The following is a 23,850-nucleotide window of genomic DNA, read 5'->3' as shown; positions in this document are numbered from 1 at the left end:
GCCCTAGAGCCCGAGCTCCGCAGGAGAATCCACTGCCATAAGAAGCCAGTGTAGCCGGCAGCTAGAGAGTAAACCCCGCTCACGACAATTAGAGAGGATGTATGCACAGTGATGAGGACGTGGCACAGCCAAAAATAATAAATAAATAACATAAATCCAAGTCTAAAAGAAATGTGGCCACAGACAAGACTTTTTCCTTATAAAGAAATGGAGAAAAAGAGAGAGAGAGAGAAAACAAAAGCAAAACCACTTGATAGCCCTACCCAACAACACACTGGTTCAGTCCCTCATTGCTAAGCAGAAACGATCACGACAGCCTTGAAATGGCTAAGGGAAATCTGAAAAATTTATGAATATCTCAAAGTTGAAAAAGTCCTGTGAAGATGCCTTTAGCCCAATAGTTGATCCCATGAGCTAATAAGAGTAAATGTCAAAGAGGGCCCTATGCCAGAAGAAAAATTAGGAGTTCAAGGGAAATTGTAAGGAAAAAAGAAGACAGTGAGATTCATGCCTTAATAATTGATGGAAAGATGCCGAATAGAAAGAAGTCATCAGAAACGCTGAGTAGGAGAGTTAGCTCACGATTCTAAGATATTTAGTAGATGTAGGTATTTTCTAAGATACGAGGTGCTGTCTAAGTTCTCTAAGGTGACCTGAAGGTAAACCTCTTTGTGATTACTGAGAAGGAAGGAAGGTGTGGGGACGGGCAGGTCTGGGACTCTGGAGTTCCATGTACCTACCTCTGCACCAGCTGGACGATGCTCTGAGTGTTCATGAAGAAGACTTCCCGTTCAGATTTCCGGTTCAGTGTGGCTGCGTGGCTGTCTAGGATGTTGGCAATCTAAAGTATAAGAAAGGAGAAAAATGAAGCCCAACTCAACAAAGGGACCTAAAACATTAGCCTGCATAATAGCATCAACACTAGGAATCTTGTTGTTGTTGTTTTAATTGGAGTATAGCTGCTTTAATGTTAATTTTTACTGTACAACAAAGTGAATCGGCTATAGGTAAACATATATCCCCACCCTCTTGAGCTTCCTGCCACCCCTGCCGCCATTCTCCTCTCCAAGTCATCACCGAGCAGTGTGCTGAGCTCCCTGTGCTGCACAGCACTTCCCACTACCACCTGTTTCCCACATGGCAGTGTCTACACGGCAGTGGCACTCTCCCAATCCGTACCACCCTCCCCTTTCCCGACGGCGTCCATGTGTCAGCTCTCTATGACTGGGTCTCTATTGGAATCTTCATCATTGTAACATGATTATTTCTATCTTTCACATGTTGAGAGCAGCTGAATGCTACTAGGCATAGTTTAGGGGTTCATTCATGATAAATAAGAAAGCAACGTCTCTGTCTTTTCACCCTTTGCCAGATGAGCTAAAGAGTGACCACAAAAACTAGCGCCTTACCAGAGGTCCTGACAGGCAAGACATGCTTAATGCCCCACTTGTCCGGCTTTAGTCCCTACATGTAAGTCTGGATCACAGGCACAGAGTAATCAGCATGCTGCACAGGTAGTGAGGAAGTCTCTGATGAAAGAGCTACAAATATCCGCCTGCTTTAGAATCATGAAAGTACTTCTAACCAGGGTGCAGCCCCAGGGACAAACCTCTATGGGGTACATGACCAATATGCTTTTGTCTTAACCACAGATACCCTACATTTCACACCCAACACTTAACTTACTGGGCTTGCATCATGAGGCAGTTTTGTAAAGTGCACAATGCTTAAAACTTCAAAAGTACAACATCCAGGCAGTGAGGAGGATCCAAACAGGAAGGACTCCCACTGCATGAACTCTAGGGCGGGCAGCCAGCAGAACATGGCAGCGTTAGTCTGTAAGTACCTGCTGGCTGGGAAACTGACAGAGCACGGATGTGATGTTGCTGGCATACTGAGCCATTTCCTTCTTGATAGACTTTTCCACGTTGGGCGGGATACGACCAGAGACGCTAGTCATGATATCCTGCAATTCTAGGAGAGGCAAGGAGGGGTCTCTGAGGGTCTTCATCAACCGTTCAACCCAGTCTTTCACCTGAGAAGAAGGAAATGATAAAATAGGATCTGGACAAAATTAACACAATCCCCCAAACAAAATTATATGTCTGAACTCACTACCATACAGTATAGCATACCACGCTTTATTGTGCACTGCTTTATTGCACTTTGCAAATATTGCGGGTTTTTTTTTTTAAACAAACTGAAGATTTCATGTAAAACCTGTGTCAAGGAAGTCTATTGGCACCATTTTTCCAACAGCATTTGCTCACTTCATGTCTCTGTGTCACATTTTGGTAATTCTAGTATTTCAAACCCTCCACCAGCAAAACCATTGCGACTCCTTAAAGGCTCAGGAGATGATTTGTCTTTTTTAGCAATAAAACATTTTTTAATTAAGGTATGTACATTTTTTAGATGTAATGCTATTACACACTTAATGCCTGCTAAGTCACGTCAGTCATGTCTGACTCTTTGTGACCCAGGGACTGTAGCCCACCAGGCTCCTCTGTCCATGGGATTCTCCAGGCAAGAATACTGGAGTGGGTTGCCATTTCCTCCCCCAGGGGATCATCCCAACCCAGGGATCGAACCCACATCTCTTATGTCTCCTGCATTGGCAGGCAGGTTCTTGATCAATATATAAACATAACTTTTCTATGCACTGGGAAACCGAGAAATTTGCGTAATTTTCTTTCTTGTAATATTCACTTTATTGCAGCGGTCTGGAATCAAACCTGCAATATCCCCAAGGTATGCCAGTACTTACTTTGAAATTATAAACAACTAACATTGTCCTTGTTCACTGGTTTAAATCCCAATTAAATGTGAAGTCAATGACAGAGATAAGAAGCAAGGATATAAAGACTTCAAATCCAACAATTAACAGTGGCAGAATTTTGGTCAAACAGTTCTATCTTCCTCCCTCTTAAAAAAATTCCCTGTATGAATTTTAAACTATGTTGGAGAACACCCATTCTCCAAGATATACACCTGTTCCCCTACCCCACCCCACCTAAGAAAAGTGATTCATACCCTACTGCTAAAGAAAGGATCTGGAAGGCAGTATCCATTCATCACATTGACCAGATTATCCAGGACATAGTGGAACACTCGGTGGAGCTTCTCGCCTCTGAGCGCTGTGCTCTGGATCCGTGGCAGACTGCCTGTGTGAAGCTCAGCCTGTCAACCCCAATGAGAGATCAAGTCATCCACTACCTTCAGACACACCACTGCAACTTAGATTCATCATGTAAAATCAAGATTTCCCTTTAGGGACTTCCCTGGTGGTCCAGTGGTTAAGAGTCAGCCATCCAGGAGGAATTAAGATCCCACAAGTGGTGGGGCAACTAAGCCTGTGCAAAGCAACTGCCGAGCCCGTGTGCCACAACTAGAGAGAAACCCACACGCTGCGCTAGAGAAGCCCACACACAGAAACAGAGAGCCCGCATGCCACAACTAAGACCCCATGCAGTCAAAGTAATTAATTAATTAAAAGAAAGAAAGAAAGACTTCCCTTTACTACATCCAGCAACAAGGAGAGAAGCATCATGAGGAAAATCACAGATTCTTAGTATCATAGTAACTCTTACAAATTCTAGATGCATGATACCAAAGGCACAAACACGAAGGCATAAAGCATAAAATGACGGGTAAAAAGTTGGAGAAACTGGAAAACCAAGGATCGAGATCACTTGCCTCTCCAGACTAACCCTACCGTGTACCCAGCTCTTGGAGAGCAATATTAAGAGTGTCTCTCCGCCTACTTGCCTGCTGGACCTTGCTGGGGTTGTCCAGTTGCATTTTGGCTATTACACAGCCCGGGTCAAGAGCTGCTCCAGGCCGCTTGACGTAATGGATACAGCCGGACTCTGCGGCTGTTAAGGTCATTACCATCTTCATCACCTACAAGGAAAACCAAAATCTCTCAGGACCTAGTTTTAGGGATTAATGACAACTGCTGATGGTTCCCGTTTCTAATGTTTAAACCCATTTTTGCCATGGTTGGTTTTGACTTGTCTTATACCGAGAAATGATGAACAATTTATCTTCCTCATACCTGTGGATCCAGGTACTTACACTGTCTGTCTATGATATCCAGACCAAAACCTAAGGATCATTCTCACTCCTTTTTCTCCCTTATCTAACAGTCACAAGCTAGGCTGAATGTATCTTCTAAACCTCTCTCAAAAATATTCCTGTCTTGCCAACCCTTCGGTTTAGGCCCTTATCACTTCTGGTCTAGAGGAGTTCAGAAATCTCCGAACAGGGACTTCCCTGGTGGCCCAGGGGCTAGGACTCTGCACTTCCCATCCAGGGGCCCAGGTTTGGGCCTGGTCAGGGAAACAGATCCCACATGCCACAGCGAAGAGTGTGTATGTAGCAACTAAGACTTGGTGCAGTCAAATAAACTTAAAAAATCAAGAACAAAAACAACCTCCCCAGAGACCTCTTTACATGCTATGCACCTCCAATAAGGCCACTAGAAGCAATCATTCTAGAGCTCAAATCTCATTCCATCACTTTTCTGTGTCATATCTTTTAGTGACACCACCAGCCTTGAGGAGAGTCTAAACTTCTTAGTATGTTTTATAAGGTCCTTTATGATCTCAAATTCTGACGACTCATTTGGCATCTCTGCTTGCCATTTCCCATTAAACCTCAGTCTGTTCTCAAGCGATGTCAATATGGACTTGCAGCTCCCTCTATACACCACACGCTCTCGCTTCTGTGCCTCTGTACGTGCTGTGCCTTCACCTTTGAACAGCGTTGCCTGGCCTTCCTCACCTGGTCTATCACTGTCTATCTTTCAATGCCAAGATCAAAGTCCCCTCTTTCAGGAATTCTTCTCGTGCTGCCCATCCAGCCCCATACTGACTTGGGCAGGTGGCCCTCTGCACTTTGTGCTCAGCCTTCTCAAAATTCATATTTCATGACAAGTCTGTTTCAAGGCCCCATTCCACCTATCATATTCTTTCTGTATAACCAGTACTTGGCATAATCCCTAACACTCAATAAGTGCCACTGCCCAGGATCTATTCTTTAGAGCTAGAGGTTCCTCATCTATCCAAGGAAAAGTATGAGCTTTTAGTGTGTTTTTAAAATCTTAAGGTTCAGGGACTTCCCTGGCAGTCCAGTGGTTAAGACTGCATGCTTCCAACGCAAGGGGTGCAGGTTCCATCTCTGGTTGGGGAACTAAGATGCCACATGCCATATGGCACGGCCAAGAAAATATTTTTTTAAATAAAGAAAATGCTAAGGTTCATAACCCCAATTAAACAGATACTCTTTCCTTTCTATTTTCTACTCCCTTGCTGTTCCTCTCGAGTCCTAGTCCATCCCAGCCAACTCTTTCCCCACCTTCCCCTCCCATGACCCGGAAGCCCAGTGACCACCGCGACCTCGATCTCGGCATAGCACTGGCCAGCAAACACGTGGCCTCCATCCTCCACAATGTACTGGATCAACTTCCCAGCAGAGGGTGAGCGCAGCACCGAAGGGTCATTTTCCTTCTCAAACACACAAGTTTTATTGCCAATTGTGATGCGATATCTAGGAGATAATTGGGAGTATCTAAGTTAATAAAGCATCTTAAGTTGTAAAGAATAAAAGTAGAATAATGTCAATCTTATAAAAACCTTAAAACTTCACTGTACACACACACACACACACAGACACATACAACATTTACTGCATCTTTGTTTACAGTGCCAAATAACCAAAATTCCCTTCAATAATGGTCAAATTAAATTAATTATGGTACATCCAAATAATGGAAGATTATCTGACTGTTAAAAAGGATAGGCATCTCCATTGAGCAGGAAGAAAAAAAACATGAAGGTGCTGATGATGTAACAGCTAAGATGTTTCAAACTCTTACTAAGTTCCAAGCAATGGTCTACACCCTTTCCATGTGTTAATTCATTTAATTATCACAACAACACAATGATTGGTGTTGAATAGTGTACAATATGTTAAAGGAAAAAATAAGGTGCAGAACTAAAGGTTACTTTTATTTGTGAATATGTTTAAAAGAAAAACACAGTATGTACATGTATATAACTTATATATGCACACAAAATTTCAGTAAAGACATATAAGAAACTGTTAACAGTAGTAGCCTATAAAAAGGGGGATTTATTTTTCATCGTCTGCCCACACTAGAGTGGTGGAGAGACATTGTTTTTAATTTTAAATGACTTCTGATACTCTTGAAATTTTTATTAGGTACATGTATTATTTTTAAAAAAATTAGAATAGACTTCCCCAAAAGACCTTGAAAACCTCAAGAGTTAAACACGCCTACTGAGAGAAAAGGTTGGTGCAATGATCAGCAAATGGAGCCCAAAGAGCCACTCACCTATCCACCTCCTCCTTCATGTACGTGGTGTAACTGCTGCCGTCATAGGACAAGAGCAGTCCACCGTCGCTCAGTCGATGCACGTCTACTTCCACACACGAGCCGTTCATGATCACCACGTAGGAGTTCGGGGACTGTCGAGTCACCTGTTAAGAAATGAGAAACCAAAGAGACAAGTCAGTCTGTTCCTTCCAGGGAGAGTACCAGACAAAATTTCAGTATCTCAGACATTGAGGTGAGCAAGCTCCATCAGATGGGACTTTCCTGGTGGTCCAGTGGCTGAGACTCCAAGCCCCCAATGCAAGAGGCCCAGGTTCAATCCCTGGTCAGGGAATTAGATCCCATATGCCACAACTAAGAGTTTCCATGACTCAGTTAAAGATCCTGCACGCTCCAAGTAAAACCCAATGCAGCCAAATAAAATAAATAAATAAAAATAGCTAAAGGACGCTCTGTTGGAGAGGACAGAAATTCATGGCACTGGTGTCTGAGCACTAGTGCTGTGGGCACGGCTCAGCCCTGCCGCAAGCAAAGAGGGGACCTGAGATCCATCTCCCTGCTCTGATGGTTCTGTCTCCTTCATGTCTTGGTTGCACATGTGAAGTTGAACAACAGCAAAAATATTTTCAGAGACTCATCAAGTACTGCTTTGACACAGGCTACTGACACTAATAATGACCGTAATTTCACTAACGCCCAGCCCTGCAAGAAACCAAAATTTCCCTCCACCACCTGACCTAAAGGAAGCAGGCTGACAAAGACAGAGACAAAAAAAGACAGCACAGACTTTATGAGGCTCAGCATACCTTCAGTACATACTTCACTCCCTCGTAGATAAGTTCAACATCTACTGTATTCAGAAGGGTATGAGCAGAGAGGACTTGACCCCTGAAAGATAGCAACATGAGAGCTACTTCTGAAAGTTCTAAAAATTCTCAAAGGTGATTGGCTATAGCATTTCCTGGAATATCAAGACTGAAAACAACCCAAAGGACCATCAGTAAGAGATAGAGATATAAATTTTGAAAAAGCTACATAAATGAGTATTATGCAGCCATTAAAAAGGTGAAGTCTTTTATGCACTAATATGAAACTCTCTAAAACACACTGTTAAATTAAAAAAGCAAGTGAAATTGTACAGGATAGTTTCACAGTATGCGATCACTTGTGATTAAAAAAAAACGGAGGTAGGAAGGAACAAATATTACATATATATGCTTATATGTATCTACCATATATCTGAAAAGATAACAGAAAATAAAAACAGGCTGATTATAGGGAAGGAAACTAGGTGGCCAGGAAACAGAGGTAAGGAGGAGACTCATTGCTATGCATCTTTTAGTGCCTTTTGAATTCTGACCCATGTAAATATATTACCTGTTCACACTGAGCGTCAGTGCAACATAGTGAGAGATCTTCATGGTAAGACGAATGAAATCTCAGTTGAATTAAAATGCCTGTGATAAAGTGCTTTAAACGATTAGCCTTGTGGACAATTCCTCCAGGGACTTGGAGGCAGAGCTTAGTTTCCAGAACCAGTGCTGGAAATACGTTTAGCCACACACAGTCTGATCCTATACTTGAAAGACTTGTGAAGTCATCACGAATATGAGCCTCAATTATTAATTCCTGAAAGGTGCTGCAGGTAATATATGAAGTATTCAGGGTGCCTTACTGGAGAAAAACACCAGATTTTTTATCACCAGGGCTCAGAGAGATTAGATGCTTGTACCATACAGGAAGATTTCAGTTTTTACAAAGCAACCAATTCTAACCATGGTATAAACCAATTTCTAGAATCTACACTTAAAGCTCCCAAACCATTTGCCATCAACTCCTGCATCCCTTCTCCTCCCTGCCCCTGCCCCCACGGTCAGTGAACAAGTAGCACTCACAAGCTGCCAGTGACAGACAGAAGAATAAACGGGTCTCTGAACATCAGTCCCGTACTCAGGACCACGGCTTAGCCTGCACGGAACACGGAATGCCAAGCCTACCTCTCTAAGGAGTGAAGGAAGTTGGAGATGCTATTCCGCAGGCTCACGTCTGCCACATGGAGAGCCCCACAGACAACTCCCAGCATGGTGTCAGGTCGCTCCGCCTGAAAGGGACGAAAAGAGGGCAAATCAAAAGCGGAGTCAGTCACTTGGCACCATGGCCCCTTAATTTAAACAAGGCTCAAATGTGCTTGAAGAATCGGCGACCACTGAGAATCTCCATCCTTGTTATCCAACTGATTTTTGAGACAAAAACACATTTTTGGAATTTGAATAGAAATGAAAAACACCTTTCCCCTCACCCTCCTAAGATTTTCCACTAAGCCAATTGGAGACTAGCTCAAAAACAAACTTCTGTCACAAATAAATTTTAAAAAAGTGCAAAGATTTGGCTACTGATAATCTCAAAGAAAAATGGTGTATAAACTACCTCCAGGTAATACACATGAATCCAACAATTTTATACAAAATTGAGTAATTTATATGAGCCCAGCAGTTCAGGAACAAAGGGTAACTTCTGTTGATTAAAATGAAGCCCTCTCATCAGTACTTGGAGACAGCTAGAACTCAACCACATTTAATATCAAGTGAAGAAAGAAAGAATTTCAATCTCTGCACGCCTCTCTTCAACTATATCTTTGGAAGTAATACTATACAACAACCTATACAATGACTGTGTCACAAGGCACAAGAATGCTTACAGTGCTAAACTCACACTGACTCCTAGACTTTTACACACAGACCTAGAACCATTTGTATTAGAATCAAATAAATTTTATCTAATGGCATGGACTGATCTCATCACAAGCCTATAAAAACCCAATCCCAGAAGCTGTAAGTGGAGAAATACCCACCTGTACTTTTTCTGCTATCAGTCTGTCCAGCCAGCCCGTGTCAATTCTGTTCAACTGAAAGCTTTCAGTCTCCAGCAGTTTGATCAGGTACTCGACTGTGGTCCGGAAGTCGCCCCGGATAGACAGCTCCTTCAAAGCCACCACCATGTTTCTGGGAGAAGGACAGAAGCAGATCTCTTTCAGCAACAAATGTCCTACTGTTTTCCAACTATTTTCAAGAACTATTTCATCCCTTTGGGGTCTTAGGAGGGAGGGGAAAGAAACAGTTCCAAGAACAAACGAGGGTACAAGATACACATGTGCTCATTCCAGACAGAATTTTCAAGAAGTCAGCAAACTTGTGAGTCTGACTTATCTGACCATCTGAGCATCAGCAGATCACAGACACTTCGTTATACAGAACACAGAACAAATTATTGCTGCTAAGTCACTTCAGTCGTATCCGACTGTGTGACCCCATAGACGACAGCCCACCAGGCTCTTCCATCCCTGGGGTTCTCCAGGCAAGAACACTGGAGTGGGTTGCCATTTCCTTCTCCAATGCATGAAATTATCTGCAAACCACTCTTCATTTTCACTGTTTCCATCATTCCATTCATTGACTGCTGGTTAACTAGAATTAGGGCATAATTCTCCCCTTCTTAAACCCTTTTTATTTGATCTAAGTAAAATTTACATATAATAAAATATACTTATTTTAAGTATACTGTTCAATGAATTTTTACAAACACTAAGACCTTAACTTTAAGGTTTCCATACAATGAAGGTAACCGGCTAGAGAAAGTTGGGGATCAGCCTGACACTACATGTGAAAGTGTTTCTTTTTTTTAAGCTGTGTTTTAGCCAACTATAGAATGAGTTGCTCATTACTTTGCTTACTTCCCAATTAAGTGTTAGATAACCACATTTTAACAAGATTTCAATACTGTGAGCTTTTTCCCAGTATAACTTTGACATTTATTATGCATCTCACAGACCCAAGACACATACTAAGCTCTTAAGGGTGAGAGAATGTGGAGACAGTAATCACTTTAAACATTTATGGTAGAATATCATAAATACCAGTAGAGAGATAAAAGCAAAGCACCAAGGGGTTCTAAGAAAGGAGAAAACCTGTCTCCCTTTGGTTTCACAAAGAACGTAAGATCTGACATAGAAAACAAACTTAATGGTTACCAAAGGGGAAAGGGAGCGGGGAGGGGTAAATTAGGGGTGTGAGATTAATAGATACAAACTGCTATACCTAAAATAGATAAGCAATATTGATCTATTGCATAGCACAGGGAATTACAGTCAACATCTTATAATTACCTATAATGGAAAATAATCTGAAATAATATATATTAAAAAACTGAATCACTTTACTGTACACCTGAAACTAAGACAACACTGTAAACCAACCACTCCTCAATTAAGAAAAACAAGAATATGCGATCTGAAATGCAATAAAAGTAAAGCTAAGATTACGACTGTGACAGAAATATTCTTCCAGGTGGTCCATGAGTTCTCAGCCAAGAATATTACCCTGTTTCCCACCTCCAGCCTCCTCTCTTCGCCCTCTCTTGGCCTGGCTGATTCCTCTACACATTTCAGATATGAGTCTAGATGTCCCTTCCTTTTGGGAAACCTTCCCTGACCCATTCTGGATGGAGTTAGCTGACTCAGCTCTACACTCCTGTAACACCCTCACGTAATCTCACTATCAGAGACGGCACCTCCTACATTCTGTTCAATGGCTAACTTGCCTCTCTTACCCTGGATCACTAAGTTCCATGATGGCACAGACCCTATGGTGGTCCTCGTTATACTGCAAGAAGCATTAAGATTTTCAGGAAGTATTTGTTGAATGGAGTAAATGAATGAATGGAGAGAGGGAACAGCAGAAACAAAGGGGAAAAGGCAGTAAAGAGGGGTTGTGTACCGGGAATGTTACAACTGAAGCAGACAGTGATGAGGACAAGGATGAGGGGCAAGTCCACGCGTTCAACACTGACAGAGCACTCACTACATGCAGGGGACACCACAGCAATGAGACATACACCGTTCTGTTCTCATGGTATTTAGATTACAATCCATGGAAAATAATAAGGGAAACATGGGCTGGGACTAGTCTAGAGAAGAGTAGTGAACACCAATCTCAAGAATATAAGCCTAATGTCATGAAGAAAGAAGAAACAAACTCTGAACTGAAGAATGAACTCCGGCATGGTATCAAGATGCAAGCTTCAGGATTTCCCTGCTGGTTCAGTAAGACTCCACCTTGCAATGCAAGGGCCATGGGTTCGATCCCTGGCTTGGGAACTAAGATCCCACACGCTGCAGGGCAACTCAGCCCGTGTGCTCCAGAGCCCACGTGCCACAACTAGAGAGTCCTGAGCCACAATAAAGACCCCAAGTGCCACAACTAAGACCTGATGAAGCCAAATAAATAGATAAAATATTTTAAAAAAGAAAGCAAGCTTATTGCAGAGACCATAATTTTCACATGCTCAATGTTAGCCTGGTAGCTTTACACTGCAGATAAATGTCCAGAGCAGATTGGGAAGTAAGGAGCAAGACTTTTGGAGCAAGTCATATGACATGTCCTGGAGGGAAGGCTTGGTGGCCTGCCAATCAAGACTGGAAACCTAAATATCAATAGCGGCCACTCTGGGGATGTAAACGAATGAGGCAGGCTGGACGGGGGACTGTGTGAACTAGAGAGTTCGTGTTTCCTCTAAAAGAAGCAGTCACACAAAGGTTCAGTTAACTTTGGCCAAGTGGAATATAAAACCAATGGTATTGTCACCCCATTTTTTTCAAGAGATGGCAGAAATGCATGTATTTATTTCAACCTCCCAATTTTTAAACAATACTCTATAAGCCAATCAAAACACATCAGTGGCTGTGACTAGCCAGAAAACCACCAGTTTGCAAGCTCCAGTTTCTTCATAACATTAGGTTTATATTTTAGTTTATTCATAACATTAAGCTTATATTCTTCACTTTGGCAAAGCAGGATACAAAAGGCGGATGGTTTTTCTGGGAGCACTGCTTTGTAGAGCACAAAATACAGAAAAACAGATTTCCCAACTTCTGAAAACATTATTAATAAGTGTTTACTGATTATATAATCTAGGTGTACAGGTTAAAAGTCAAAGGAATAGTATTAAATCCTTGGTGAAAGTCAATCGACAATTAAAAAATATAAAACAGGTAAATCAATTTTGGATAGACATTTTAAAACATCTAACTTGTCAAAATCACCTCTTAGGGCCCTACTTTTCAGGCAAGCAAAACTTAATATTAAATATTAAATGTTTATGCTAATAGAAATATTAACTAATACCTATGATATACTAGTTATATTGTAAGTTGTGCGTATATTTCATAGCACATTGAGGTCCCTCATATAAAGTGACGTGGACAGTTCCCTTAAGCCCTTTTCATGTAATAAGCAGCTTAACTTTATTATTTTAAATGACTACAGGACATATATAGCTATACCTTTATTTTGATGACAAATAATGGATCTTATCCATGATATAAGATACCAAGATCTTAGTCAAAAATCTACTTCTGCCCCAAATAACAATACTATTTCTACAGAAAAATATGACATCTTTAGAGTAATCAATTTTATAAGTTGATCAAAAACACATGAAAACAAAAAATCACTTGAAAAGGCTCAGAGTAACAGAAAAACATCTGCCAAACACTGCATAAACTTAATACAACATGAATGCAACTACAATTGAAGATGTATTTCTTCAAGAAGGTTACCCATATAAGTACTTCTACAGCAATACACAATTCCCTTTCCCATGCTCACAATTCACTGAAGATTACCACAAGTTTATTTTTTGAAATGCAACCACATGCGATTATACTCACGAAATTGCTTCCTCTCGGTTTTCTCCCCAGGAAAAGCAGTGACCAAACTGAGAATCAGCAAATTCATGAAGCCCTCCTGCAGCAGCAACACTGAAATAACCCCAAACGTTCTTATTGCTGCGAAAATTCAGCTCTTGAACTGTTCCTGAGCTGGGCTTAAAACCCTGTTAGGGAGTGAAGAATATGAAATGATATTATATTTACAAGAAAGAGAACATGCATATACTCACTGGTCAGGTTCTATGTAATCGCATACACACAGGAAAGTGGAAATGACACACAAAAGTCATGAAGGCTTTCGGGCTAAGGTCCAGCGCTACAGACCCACTGAGTACTCTACGGTGACTGAGGTAGGACTGAATGACCAGTGGAACAGTGACCACTTACGTGTCTGCTCCGATGAAGCCTCTATAAATTTCCCTCTCCTGGGGAGGTCTCAAGATACTTCAGATATGCCCTCAGATAGCATCTTAATATTAAAGTTCACAGTGGGGGGAAAAAAAAGTGTAAACCTTTTAAGTGATGGGTTACCTCATCTGGATTTTCACTAGTGATACGAGCAGCAATAACATGGCCCCTTGGGCAAGGAACGTGAGCCGAATTTTCAAAATCAATGGGAGCATCGCCCCAGGGAGAGACCCCGTACATCATTCGGATATCCTTGATTCTGTACAGAGGGATCCCCATGGCAATCTGAAAGGTAATAAAACACACATCACTCATCTTTCACAGTTACTTCCCTTAAAACGTGGAGGCTATCAGATGACAGAAAAGACTTTTCACTTGAGTAGCCACCACCTAAAACACTTTGTTTTTATAGTCTACATTCTACATTATTGAATAAGCAACTCTAAATTACTTGAAACAAAACACACAGAAGGTGTTAATTACTTCCCACTTCTTAAAAAGTCCCCAAATCCCTAATGCAATAGACATGAGCTTCCCTCTAATCGTCCTTTCTCCATCACCCTTATTTGTAAAGTGTCTTTCAAAAATACGACATTTTTAATCAGAATGAAAATATCCAAGGTAAAAGTCAATGTCAGTGGCTCTCCAAGAAGTTCAGACAGCTAAAAAGTCCTAACTATGTCATAATTACCTCCAAATTATCCCCACAAATCAACGGAAAAAGTAGATTTATATACGTAAGTCTTCGTTTACTGGGTTCCTTAATAGGGACCACTGGGGACCAAAAGGGGTTCCCATTGTGGACAAAGAATATGTATTTACAAATCAAATCAAACTTCATCATTAGCTATTACTGCTTCCCACAGCATCTGTTTCCTGGGCAGAATGGAGAAAATAATATTAACAGTGGCACTGTAAACATTATAAACAGAAGTGTGTGCTGCCACACTCTTGCCAGGAGAAACCTCAGCCACCACTCTGAAGTGGAATTACTTCAATTTATAACACTAGGAAAAAAGAAGCTATTGTTTAGTCACTAGGCCAGATCCAGCTCTTTTGTGACCCCATGGACTGTAGCCTACCAGACTCCTCTGCCCCATGGGATTTCCCAGGCAAGAATACTGGAGTGGGTTGCCATTTCCTTCTCCAGGGGATCTTCCCAAACTAGAGATCAAATCCACATCTGCTACATTGGCAGGTGGATTCTTTACCACTGAGCCACCAGGGAAACTTAAAAAAATGACCCAATGGACTGTAGTCCTCCAGGCTCCTCTGCCCCATGGGATTTTCCAGGCAAGAATACTGGAATGGGTTGCCATTTCCTTCTCCAGGGAGGAAAAAGGAATAGAGGACAATTAAAAAGTAAGGTTTCCCAGAATTGAAACAGCTAAATATAGCATATTATTTGTAAAGAGTCTTGCAAAAATATGACACTTTATATCAGATGTGTCAGGCTAAAAAGTAATACTCCAGAATTGCTCCATATCAGGAAAACCCACCCACACATCCCAAGCCATCCAGCGCAAGAGAGGAGCATCACATGAGACTTGGATAGGAGGCACTTTCCTCTTAACAAAGGCTGGTTGAGCCAGTTTGGCGTGCATTTGTCATTCCAAACTTCTCTAGGCAACCCTCTGAGCCGAGAGCAGGGTGACTCACCTGGAGCTGCGCAGCAGGGAGGTTGACATCAGCCACCATCTCTGTACAGGGGTGCTCCACCTGTAGCCGAGGGTTCAGTTCCAGAAAGTAGAAGCTGCCATCCTGGCTGTAGAGGTATTCCACAGTCCCTGCACTCACATAACCAACCATCCTGGCAAGTTTCACCGCACACTCAAAGAAGAAAGAAAAGCCAATCTAAGTACCTCACCTGATCCAGTGGATGGCCCACTGCTCGTCTGAAGCTTCTCCCTCTCAAAGAGCCAGTGTTTATAAGAACCACCAAAGGCTTGTCGCCATATGAGAGTAAATTTCACCCTCTTTGATTATTACACAAGATTCCTATACATGGATGACAAACTCAGTTCAAAGCTGAGTGAAAACAGTATTTTCCACTTGGGGTCATAGGTAATCCCACCTTATGCAGGAAAGCTAAAGCACCATGGCAGAGCCGTCACTGTATTTCCAGTATTCTTCCTAGAAACATGGGTGTCCAGCTAGAGACTATTTTCCACTCTGACAGCAAGTGACAAAGTTTTAACGAATGCAATGTCAGAATGGGCGGGTGAAGGGTAATCCCTGATTCATGCTTTGAAAAGGAATTGCTTACCCTCTATTCTCAGCTTTTTCCTTTCTACGGACTGGAATGTGGTCATGACACTGCAAGCCTGTCTCATCATGCAGCTGAGAACATACTAAGAGTGACAAAACCAAACAGAAAGAACCTGAATCCCAAAATGGTCTCGTGGAGCAGAATGGTCCTAATCACCTCAGGTTATGAATGAAAGGGAAAATAAATTTCTAACCTATTGTGCGGTGTATTTTTTAGATTTCGTTACTATAATAGCTTAACCTGTACCCTAATCAATACAGAAACTATTAAATTCAGGAAGGATGTTGCTGTTTAAAAAAACTGATGTGATACTGAGTTAAAAATAGGGTAGTAGCTCTCAAGGAAACAGATACTGCAAACTGGAAAACTGGTGACCTCCTTGTGAGGCATAAGAAAACGTTTGGAGGGACTTCCCTGGCAGTACAGTGGTTAAGACTCCACATGTCTACTGCAGAGGGCATGAGTTTGATTCCTGGTTGGGGAACTAAGATACTGCAAGCCACACACCGAGGCAAACACACACACATTTGGTAAACTGTCTCCTAAAGTAACTTGGAATGCAAACAAAATACCAACTAAGCCCTAGGAAAAATGGCTAGAAAAAGTCAGAATGTGAAAAAACCAAAAGGCTTTGCATCCCTAAACCAAAGATGATAATTTTGCCTTGAAGCAACCCACTGTCAAAGATGAGATCAAGGGTGGCTGCTGTAGTTTCAGCTGGCCTCGAGGTAGTCTTACTGAATGGAGGAGAGAAGAAGGGCTGAACGCAGAAGGTGGTAAATAAAGAGGAAAACATTATGTCCAGAGAAACCTTGGGTATGATTACTCCTACGTGAAGCTGACGAGAAGCAAGGAGTCCTGAAACTTACTCAGTTTTGAATGAATCATATTGCTAAACATACCAAAAACCTGGCTTTCCAAACCCACAACTGATAATCTCAGTAATCTTTGTGGCCCCAATCCTGCACTCAGGAGGTGAGCTGGGAAAGTTCTTCTAAAGAAGGCATGATCACCCAAGCTCAACCACAGAGGGAGGTGAACAAGGAAGAACATCCTAGAGAATAAGGCCTTAAAGACGGGCAAAGAATTTACTTTCAGACAGCAGAACCAAGGGGAGTCAGAGGGCTCGCTGAGGAATTACTCCACCGCATGACAGGAAATGACCACAATCCCTGCCTACAAGAATGTGATAACTGCTGTGGACCAGTGATTATTGTCTGTTTTTCATTCTTTTTTTCTAAATGGGAGCCATCCTGTTCCTACTCAGCACTATATAAGGTGAAAGAAGGTGTCACAAGGTAATTTGTGATTACTGGTCCATAAAAAGCTACATGCACATAAAAGAGAGGGCTGCACACCATCCAGAGAGCCTGGACTTTGGGTTGAACATAGTTAACTGGATGGGACCTGGGGTTGTCTTCTATGGGGGAAGGCTAAGTAAGTTCTAAGAGTAAGAAAAAGGGTGTGATAGCAATACAATCTCCTGAATTTCAGCTGAGCATAAGGCTGCTCAACCAGTAATTACAACTCCTAACAGCCAATGCAGCTAGGTGTGATTGTATAACTGAATTTTGTCCGGTGAAAAGTGAGCAGAAGTAAGATGTGTGACTTCTGGATCTCACTTAATTAATTAATTAATTTTAATTGGAGGATAAAGAACACTGTGATGGTTTTTGCCACACATCAGCATCAATCAGCCATAGGTATACAAGCTTGTCTTCCAAGTCCTCTCTTCCCCCCGCCAACACGCTACAATGTGAACAAGTTCTTGTAGGCCAGCTTTAATAATGAAGATGATGACACCTTAAGACAAGGGTTGGCAAACTTTCAGTAAAAGGCAATTAATAATTATGTTCAGCTTTGTGGGCCATAGAGTGTCTGTCACAATGACTCAATTTTGTCACTGCAGAGATAAAACAGCCATAGATAATAGATATATAAATTAGCAAGCTGTGTTACAAAAAAATTTTGTTGACAAAACAGGTGACAGGCTGGATTTTGCTTGCTAGCTATAGTTTGCTGTTCTCTTCTACAAAATGGCCTTCCCTTGTGGCTCAGTCAGTAAAGAACACACCTGCAATGCAGGAGACCCGGGCTTAAAATTCAACATTCAGAAATCTAAGATCATGGCATCCGGTCCCATCACTTCATGGCAAATAGATGGGGAAACAGTGGAAACAGTGGCTGACTTTATTTTTTGGGCTCCAAAATCACTGCAGATGGTGATTGCAGCCATGAAATTAAAAGACGCTTACTCTTTGGAAGGAAAATTATGACCAACCTAGACAGCGTATTAAAAAGCAAAGACATTACTTTGTCAACAAAGATCCTTCTAATTAGGCTATGGTTTTTTCAGTAGTCATGTATGGATGTGAGAGTTGGACTATAAAGAAAGCTGAGTGCCAAAGAATTGATGCTTTTGAACTATGGTGCTGGAGAAGCCTCTTGAGAGTCCTTAGACTGCAAGGAGATCCAACCAGTCCATCCTAAAGGAGATCAGTCCTGGGTGTTCATTGGAAGGACTGATGTTGAAGCTGAAACTCCAATACTTTGGCCACCTCATGCAAAGAGTTGACTCATTGGAAAAGATGCTGATGCTGGGAGAGATTGGTGGCAGGAGGAGAAGGGGACGACAGAGGATGAGATGGTTGGATGGTATCACTGACTCAACGGACATGAGGTTGGGTAAACTCAGGGAGTTGGTGATGAACAGGGAGGTCTGGTGTGCTGTGGTTCATAGGGTCACAAAGAGTCAGGCATGACTGAGCAACTGAACTGAAATGCGTATTTTGGGGGTTTTATATTTGTTTTTTATCTTTGGCCACACTGAATGGCTTGCAGGATCCCTGTTCACCAACGAGGGATTGAACCTGGCCATGGCAGGTTCAATTCCTGAACCTGAAAGCCCAGGATCCTAATCACTAAGCCACGAGGGAACTCCCTAAGCCACTGTATTTTGGAGGTCACTTTACTACTACTTTAACTACTAATAGTAGTTAAAGAATAAATCTCAATACACACACAAACATACACACGTAGAAATGAAATGTAAAAACACAGACAACCATATATTTAGCTTCTTGGGAATCCAGGGGTAAAAATAGAAATGGAAAACATATGTCCAATAAGATGAAGATTGAGTTCCAAAAAAGACCATGTTCAGATTTCTAAACTACAGCTAATTCCAAGGGACCCTATAAAACTGCTGAGAGATTCTTTTTTTCATAAAATAATACAGAATATGTAAACTTGAAAGCTACTTAGAGTACCTTTTAAGAGATAAAGGACTTGAATAAATGCATCTGAAGACTGAGGGATAATCAATCTAGAAAATGAAACTACCAGCTTAACCACCAGTTTATCACGTGCTGATTAAAGAACCAAACAATAAGATTAAAGATCCCCAAAAATGTCTTTATCCCTTCTCAAAATAGTACACTGAAATTTTTTGTCAAAAGCATTAACTAATTTAGAGTTTGAAGTGTTCACTGGCATCTCTACTAGAGGGAGGAAAGCGGAATTTTTATTTTTCCTCTAGGTAAAGAATACTTTCTAAAATGTACTTTTAATTGGATGACAATTGCTTTACAATATTGTGTTGGTTTCTGTCATACATCAACATGAATCAGCCACAGATATATCTATGTCCTCTCCCTCTTAAAGAATGCTGCTGCTACCGCTGCTAAGTCACTTCAGTCGTGTCTGACTCTGTGTGACCCCAGAGATGGCAGCCCACCAGGCTCCCCCGTCCCTGGGATTCTCCAGGCAAGAACACTGGAGTGGGTTGCTATTTCCTTCTCCAATGCATGAAAGTGAAAAGGGAAAGTGAAGTCGCTCAGTCGGGTCTGACTCTTAGCGACCCCACGGACTGCAGCCTACCAGGCTCCTCCGTCCATGGGATTTTCCAGGCAAGAGTACTGGAGTGGGGTGCCATTGCCTTCTCCGTCCTGAAGGATAGAACTTATCAATTATCTAGAATCATTGCCTGATATTCCACTATTCTCAGATGGGCATATGAATTAAATGAGTAGTAGTTCTGTGCAAGAAAACAAAACTTTGAGCTTTTCACATACATACCTGTTCCATATGTTCAAATACTGCTGGAGTAGCAATAGCAGCAGGAGCTTCTTCAATAATCTTCTGATGCCTGCGTTGCACAGAGCAATCACGACCAAACAAAGAGATAGCATTGCCATACTGATCTGCTAAGATCTGCACCTCCAGATGACGAGACTGTTTGGCTAGTCTCATGACAAAGATAGGAGACCCAGGAACTTCAGCTTGAACCTATATTAGACAAGAAAATAGGACAAATTCTTAAGGGGTAAGTACTTTTCTATTTTGATAAAAGTACTTCTATTTTGATAAGCTGCTTCCACTTCAATAGGCAAATAAATGCCTGGGAGTGTCAGGGACCATGTTAGAAATACACAGAAAAAATTTATATATATATATATATAGTTCATACCCTCATCTATTCTTAAAATACTGTATTCTCAACTATATAACTAATATTAACTGATGGATACCTAAACACATGTTACAAGGGCAAAGAACAAAATATTATGAAAACACACACAAATTCCAGAAAAGGGCAAAGTATTACCATTAATTCCAAACAGCCAAATGTACAATTTGCTCCAGACAAAAAACTTTCCTGGTTCACATTACATTACATATTGTTGTAGTCAAAGAACTTTCATCAGTTTTGAAGCAGATTCCCATTAGATATAGAAGTCTATACTAGCAATCATTTTCTTTTGGCACTTTAAAGATGCCCCAGTGTTTTCTGGTTTCTACTGAGATGAGAGCTAACAATCTTACTGTCATTCCTTTGAAAGTAATCTGTTTTTTCCAGCTGCTTAAGGATTTTCTCTTTTTTCTGGGAGTGAGGTGGCAGATTTACTCTGATAAGCTTAGATGTGGTTTTCTCTGTACTTCTTGCAGGGTTCATTGTGGTTTTTAAGTCTAAGCTTGATACCTTTTCAAGAAATTCTGAGCCATTAGTTCATTAGTTCAGAAAGATTCTTAGCCGTTGTCTCTTCTCCAGTGGCTCAGCAGGTAAAGAATCCACCTGTAATGCTGAAGACATGGATTTGATCCCTCAATCACGAAGAGCCCCTGGAGGAGGAAACAGCAGCCCACTCCAGTATTCTTGCCTGAAAAATCCCATGGCTGGAGGAGCATGGGGGGCTACAGGGTCACAAAGACTTGGACATGACTGAGGACAATCACGATGCAACGATGCTTCAAATGTTGCTTCCATTCCATGATTTCTTCAAACATTGCTTCTGCTCCATTTGCTCTCTCTTCTCCTCTGAGACTCAAAGTATGTAATGTTAGATTATTTCACTGTCTTCTATGTGCCAAATCTCTTATGCTCTGTTCTGTTACATAACAAGTCACCTCAAAACTCAGCAGCTTGCTTAGGACACCAACCATTTTCTTTGCTTGTGATGCTGTGCTCATCTAGGCAATTCTGGTGGTGCCTGTGGTCACTCAATGTGCATATCATCATCTGGTGACTTGAGTGGGGCTGAATGGTCTCATTCAAATGCCTGACGGTCTGTGTCAACTATTGGCTGGTGGGTCTATGGAGCCTCTACTGGAACAGCTCATCTCTATCGCATGTGACCTCTCACCCTCCAGTAGGCTAAACCAGGCCTTCTTCAATGCAGTGCTCTAAGAAGTGGGTGAAGACAGAGCTGCAAACCTACACAAGCACTAGCCTCCAGAACCTACACAATACCACTCTGGCCACATTCTAATGGTCTAAGCAAGCCACAAGGCCAACTAAGATTCAGTTCAGTTCAGTTCAGTCACTCAGTTGTGTCCGACTCTTTGCGACCCAATGGACTGCAACACGCCAGGCTTCCCTGTCCACCACCAACTCCTGGAGCTTACTCAAACTCATGTCCACTGAGTCGGTGATGCCATCCAACCATCTCATCCTCTGTCATCCCCTTCTCCTCCTGCCTTCAAACTTTCCCAGCATCAGGGTCTTTTCAAATGAGTCAGTTCTTCACATCAGGTGGCCAAAGTATTGGAGTTTCAGCTTCAGCATCAGTTCTTTCAGTGAATATTCAGGGTTGATTTCCTTTAGGATTCAGTTTAGCCTACTGGAGGGTGAGAGGTCACATGCAATAGAGATGAGCTGTTCCAGTTGAGGCTCCATAGACCCACCAGCCAACAGAATCTTTCCTTTAGGACTCTCAAGAGTCTTCTCCAACACCACAATTCAAAAGCATCAATTCTTTGGCTCTCAGCTTTCTTTATATTCCAACTCTCACATCCATACACGACTACTGAAAAAACCATAGCTTTGATTAGACGGACCTTTGTTGGCAAAGTCATGTCTCTGCTTTTGGGGTGGGAAAAGAGATGTCATCTCTTAATGGGAGAAAAGCCAAAGTCACACTGCCAAGGGATGTACAAACAAGGACGGGAGGAGTTATGGCAGCCATCTCTGCAAACAAGCTACTATGGTCTGCCCTCTGGCAGTAATTCACATGTTTCCCACATGCAAAACAGACTCACCCCCTCCCAAGACCCCCAAAGTCATCCAATCATGGTATCAGGCCCAAGGTCCATTTTCCCATGAGAAACAAGTCATGTTTACAAGCAAAAGAGACTTCTTGGGTGCAGCTCCTCCTATTTTTGCAAAGATCTGGGAACTAAAAAGACAAATTATCTGTCCCCAACACTTCCAACATTTAATGATAAAACGGGGATTAAAAAATACTCCAATTCAAAGGAGAAACAATAGGAAGTACATTAACAGTCACTGCTGCTGCTGCTAAGTCGTTTCAGTTGTGTCCGACTGTGCGACCCCAGAGACAGCAGCCCACCAGGTTATCCCTGGGATTCTCCAGGCAAGAACACTGGAGTGGGTTGCTATTTCCTTCTCCAATGCATGAAAGTGAAAAGTAAAAGTAAAGTTGCTCAGTCAGGTCCGACTCTTAGCGACCCCACGGACTGCAGCCTACCAGACTCCTCCGTCCATGGGATTTTCCAGGCAAGAGTACTGGAGTGGGGTGCCAGGGCCTTCTCCGTAACAGTCACCGGTCCACACCAATTCTGAAGTCCAGATGGGTAGACGGTGTCAGGTTTCCTTACTCCACAGGCACGGATTTTGTTTTGCTTTTCTCTGTGGTCCAATTCTGATCCCTGGGAGTGGCTTCCTAATCCATGGTTCCCCTCTGTTCTTAGAAGCCCTCCGGGGTCCGGAAAAATCTCCCTTACTATGAGAAATGACTAATGTTTACAGCTGAACAACTTTCCCAGTCTGCTTCCTATTCATAGGAAATTGAAAGTTCTGAGGCCTCTTTAAAGTTTGAACTGTCTCTGTCCCTTGCAGTCCCTTTGGTACATTCATCAATATAAGTATCTTGAAAAGTTTATGAGTTTCCTATGAATCATACTGAAAATTCACTTCTTGCCCCAAAAACATATCCATAACTTTTCTGCACAGACCTCTCTATACCTTGGGCATGTCAGGCTGCTGTGGGACAACGTTTTTAAAATTCTTAGAAGTCCTTTTTTTCCTAGTTCTTAAATTATTTCTGAGGTTTTAAAGGATCTTCCAGGCACTCTTGATTTGGGCTCTACTCTGAAGTCATTTTTTACTTTGAAAATTTTTTGCCAGCACCAGAGAGATCGGTAATGAAAAACAGCTCTATTTTTAAACTCAACAAGTTTGGAACACCTTTTTTAGTTCACTTCTTTTTTATAGTTAAAAAACAATCATAAGCATTCAATAGATACTTTTAACACTTTATCTAAAAGATCTCTTTAAGTAGATCTAGGAGTTCAGTACAGTCTCTGCTTTCCAAATTACCTCAGGTAACTGTTTCATCATTACAGAACATGGGTGACCTTTCCCCTCATTTCCGTTTCATCCTGCACCAAAAGTTTTTTTATCATTCCTCTAGGCTTCATTACCAAGCTCCTTACCATCTTTTCCAGACTTCACCTATGAGCCAGTCTCAAAGCAAATGCCACATCAGTTCAGTTTACTTCAGTCACTCAGTTGTGTCCGACTCTTTGTGACCCCATGAATCGCAGCACGCCAGGCCTCCCTGTCCATCACCA

At 41.9% G+C, this 23,850-nt stretch overlaps 1 protein-coding gene across 1 annotated transcript in view; it reads right to left on the bottom strand.

The window, feature by feature from the left end:
* Positions 1-23,850, bottom strand: part of ACACA (acetyl-CoA carboxylase alpha) — a 288,539-nt gene that overhangs the window by 151,208 nt on the left and 113,481 nt on the right. The window contains 13 exon segments of the mRNA XM_010861548.1: positions 741-841; positions 1,847-2,035; positions 3,034-3,180; positions 3,769-3,903; positions 5,400-5,550; positions 6,359-6,504; positions 7,165-7,246; positions 8,356-8,459; positions 9,210-9,360; positions 13,083-13,246; positions 13,614-13,775; positions 15,150-15,320; positions 19,837-20,046. Of these exon segments, the coding sequence (XP_010859850.1) occupies positions 741-841; positions 1,847-2,035; positions 3,034-3,180; positions 3,769-3,903; positions 5,400-5,550; positions 6,359-6,504; positions 7,165-7,246; positions 8,356-8,459; positions 9,210-9,360; positions 13,083-13,246; positions 13,614-13,775; positions 15,150-15,320; positions 19,837-20,046 (1,913 nt within the window).

The sequence above is a fragment of the Bison bison genome, unplaced genomic scaffold, assembly GCF_000754665.1.
Source record: "Bison bison bison isolate TAMUID 2011002044 unplaced genomic scaffold, Bison_UMD1.0 scf7180017864472, whole genome shotgun sequence".
Classification (NCBI taxonomy): domain Eukaryota; kingdom Metazoa; phylum Chordata; class Mammalia; order Artiodactyla; family Bovidae; genus Bison; species Bison bison.
This window is presented reverse-complemented; position numbering and strand designations above follow the sequence as displayed.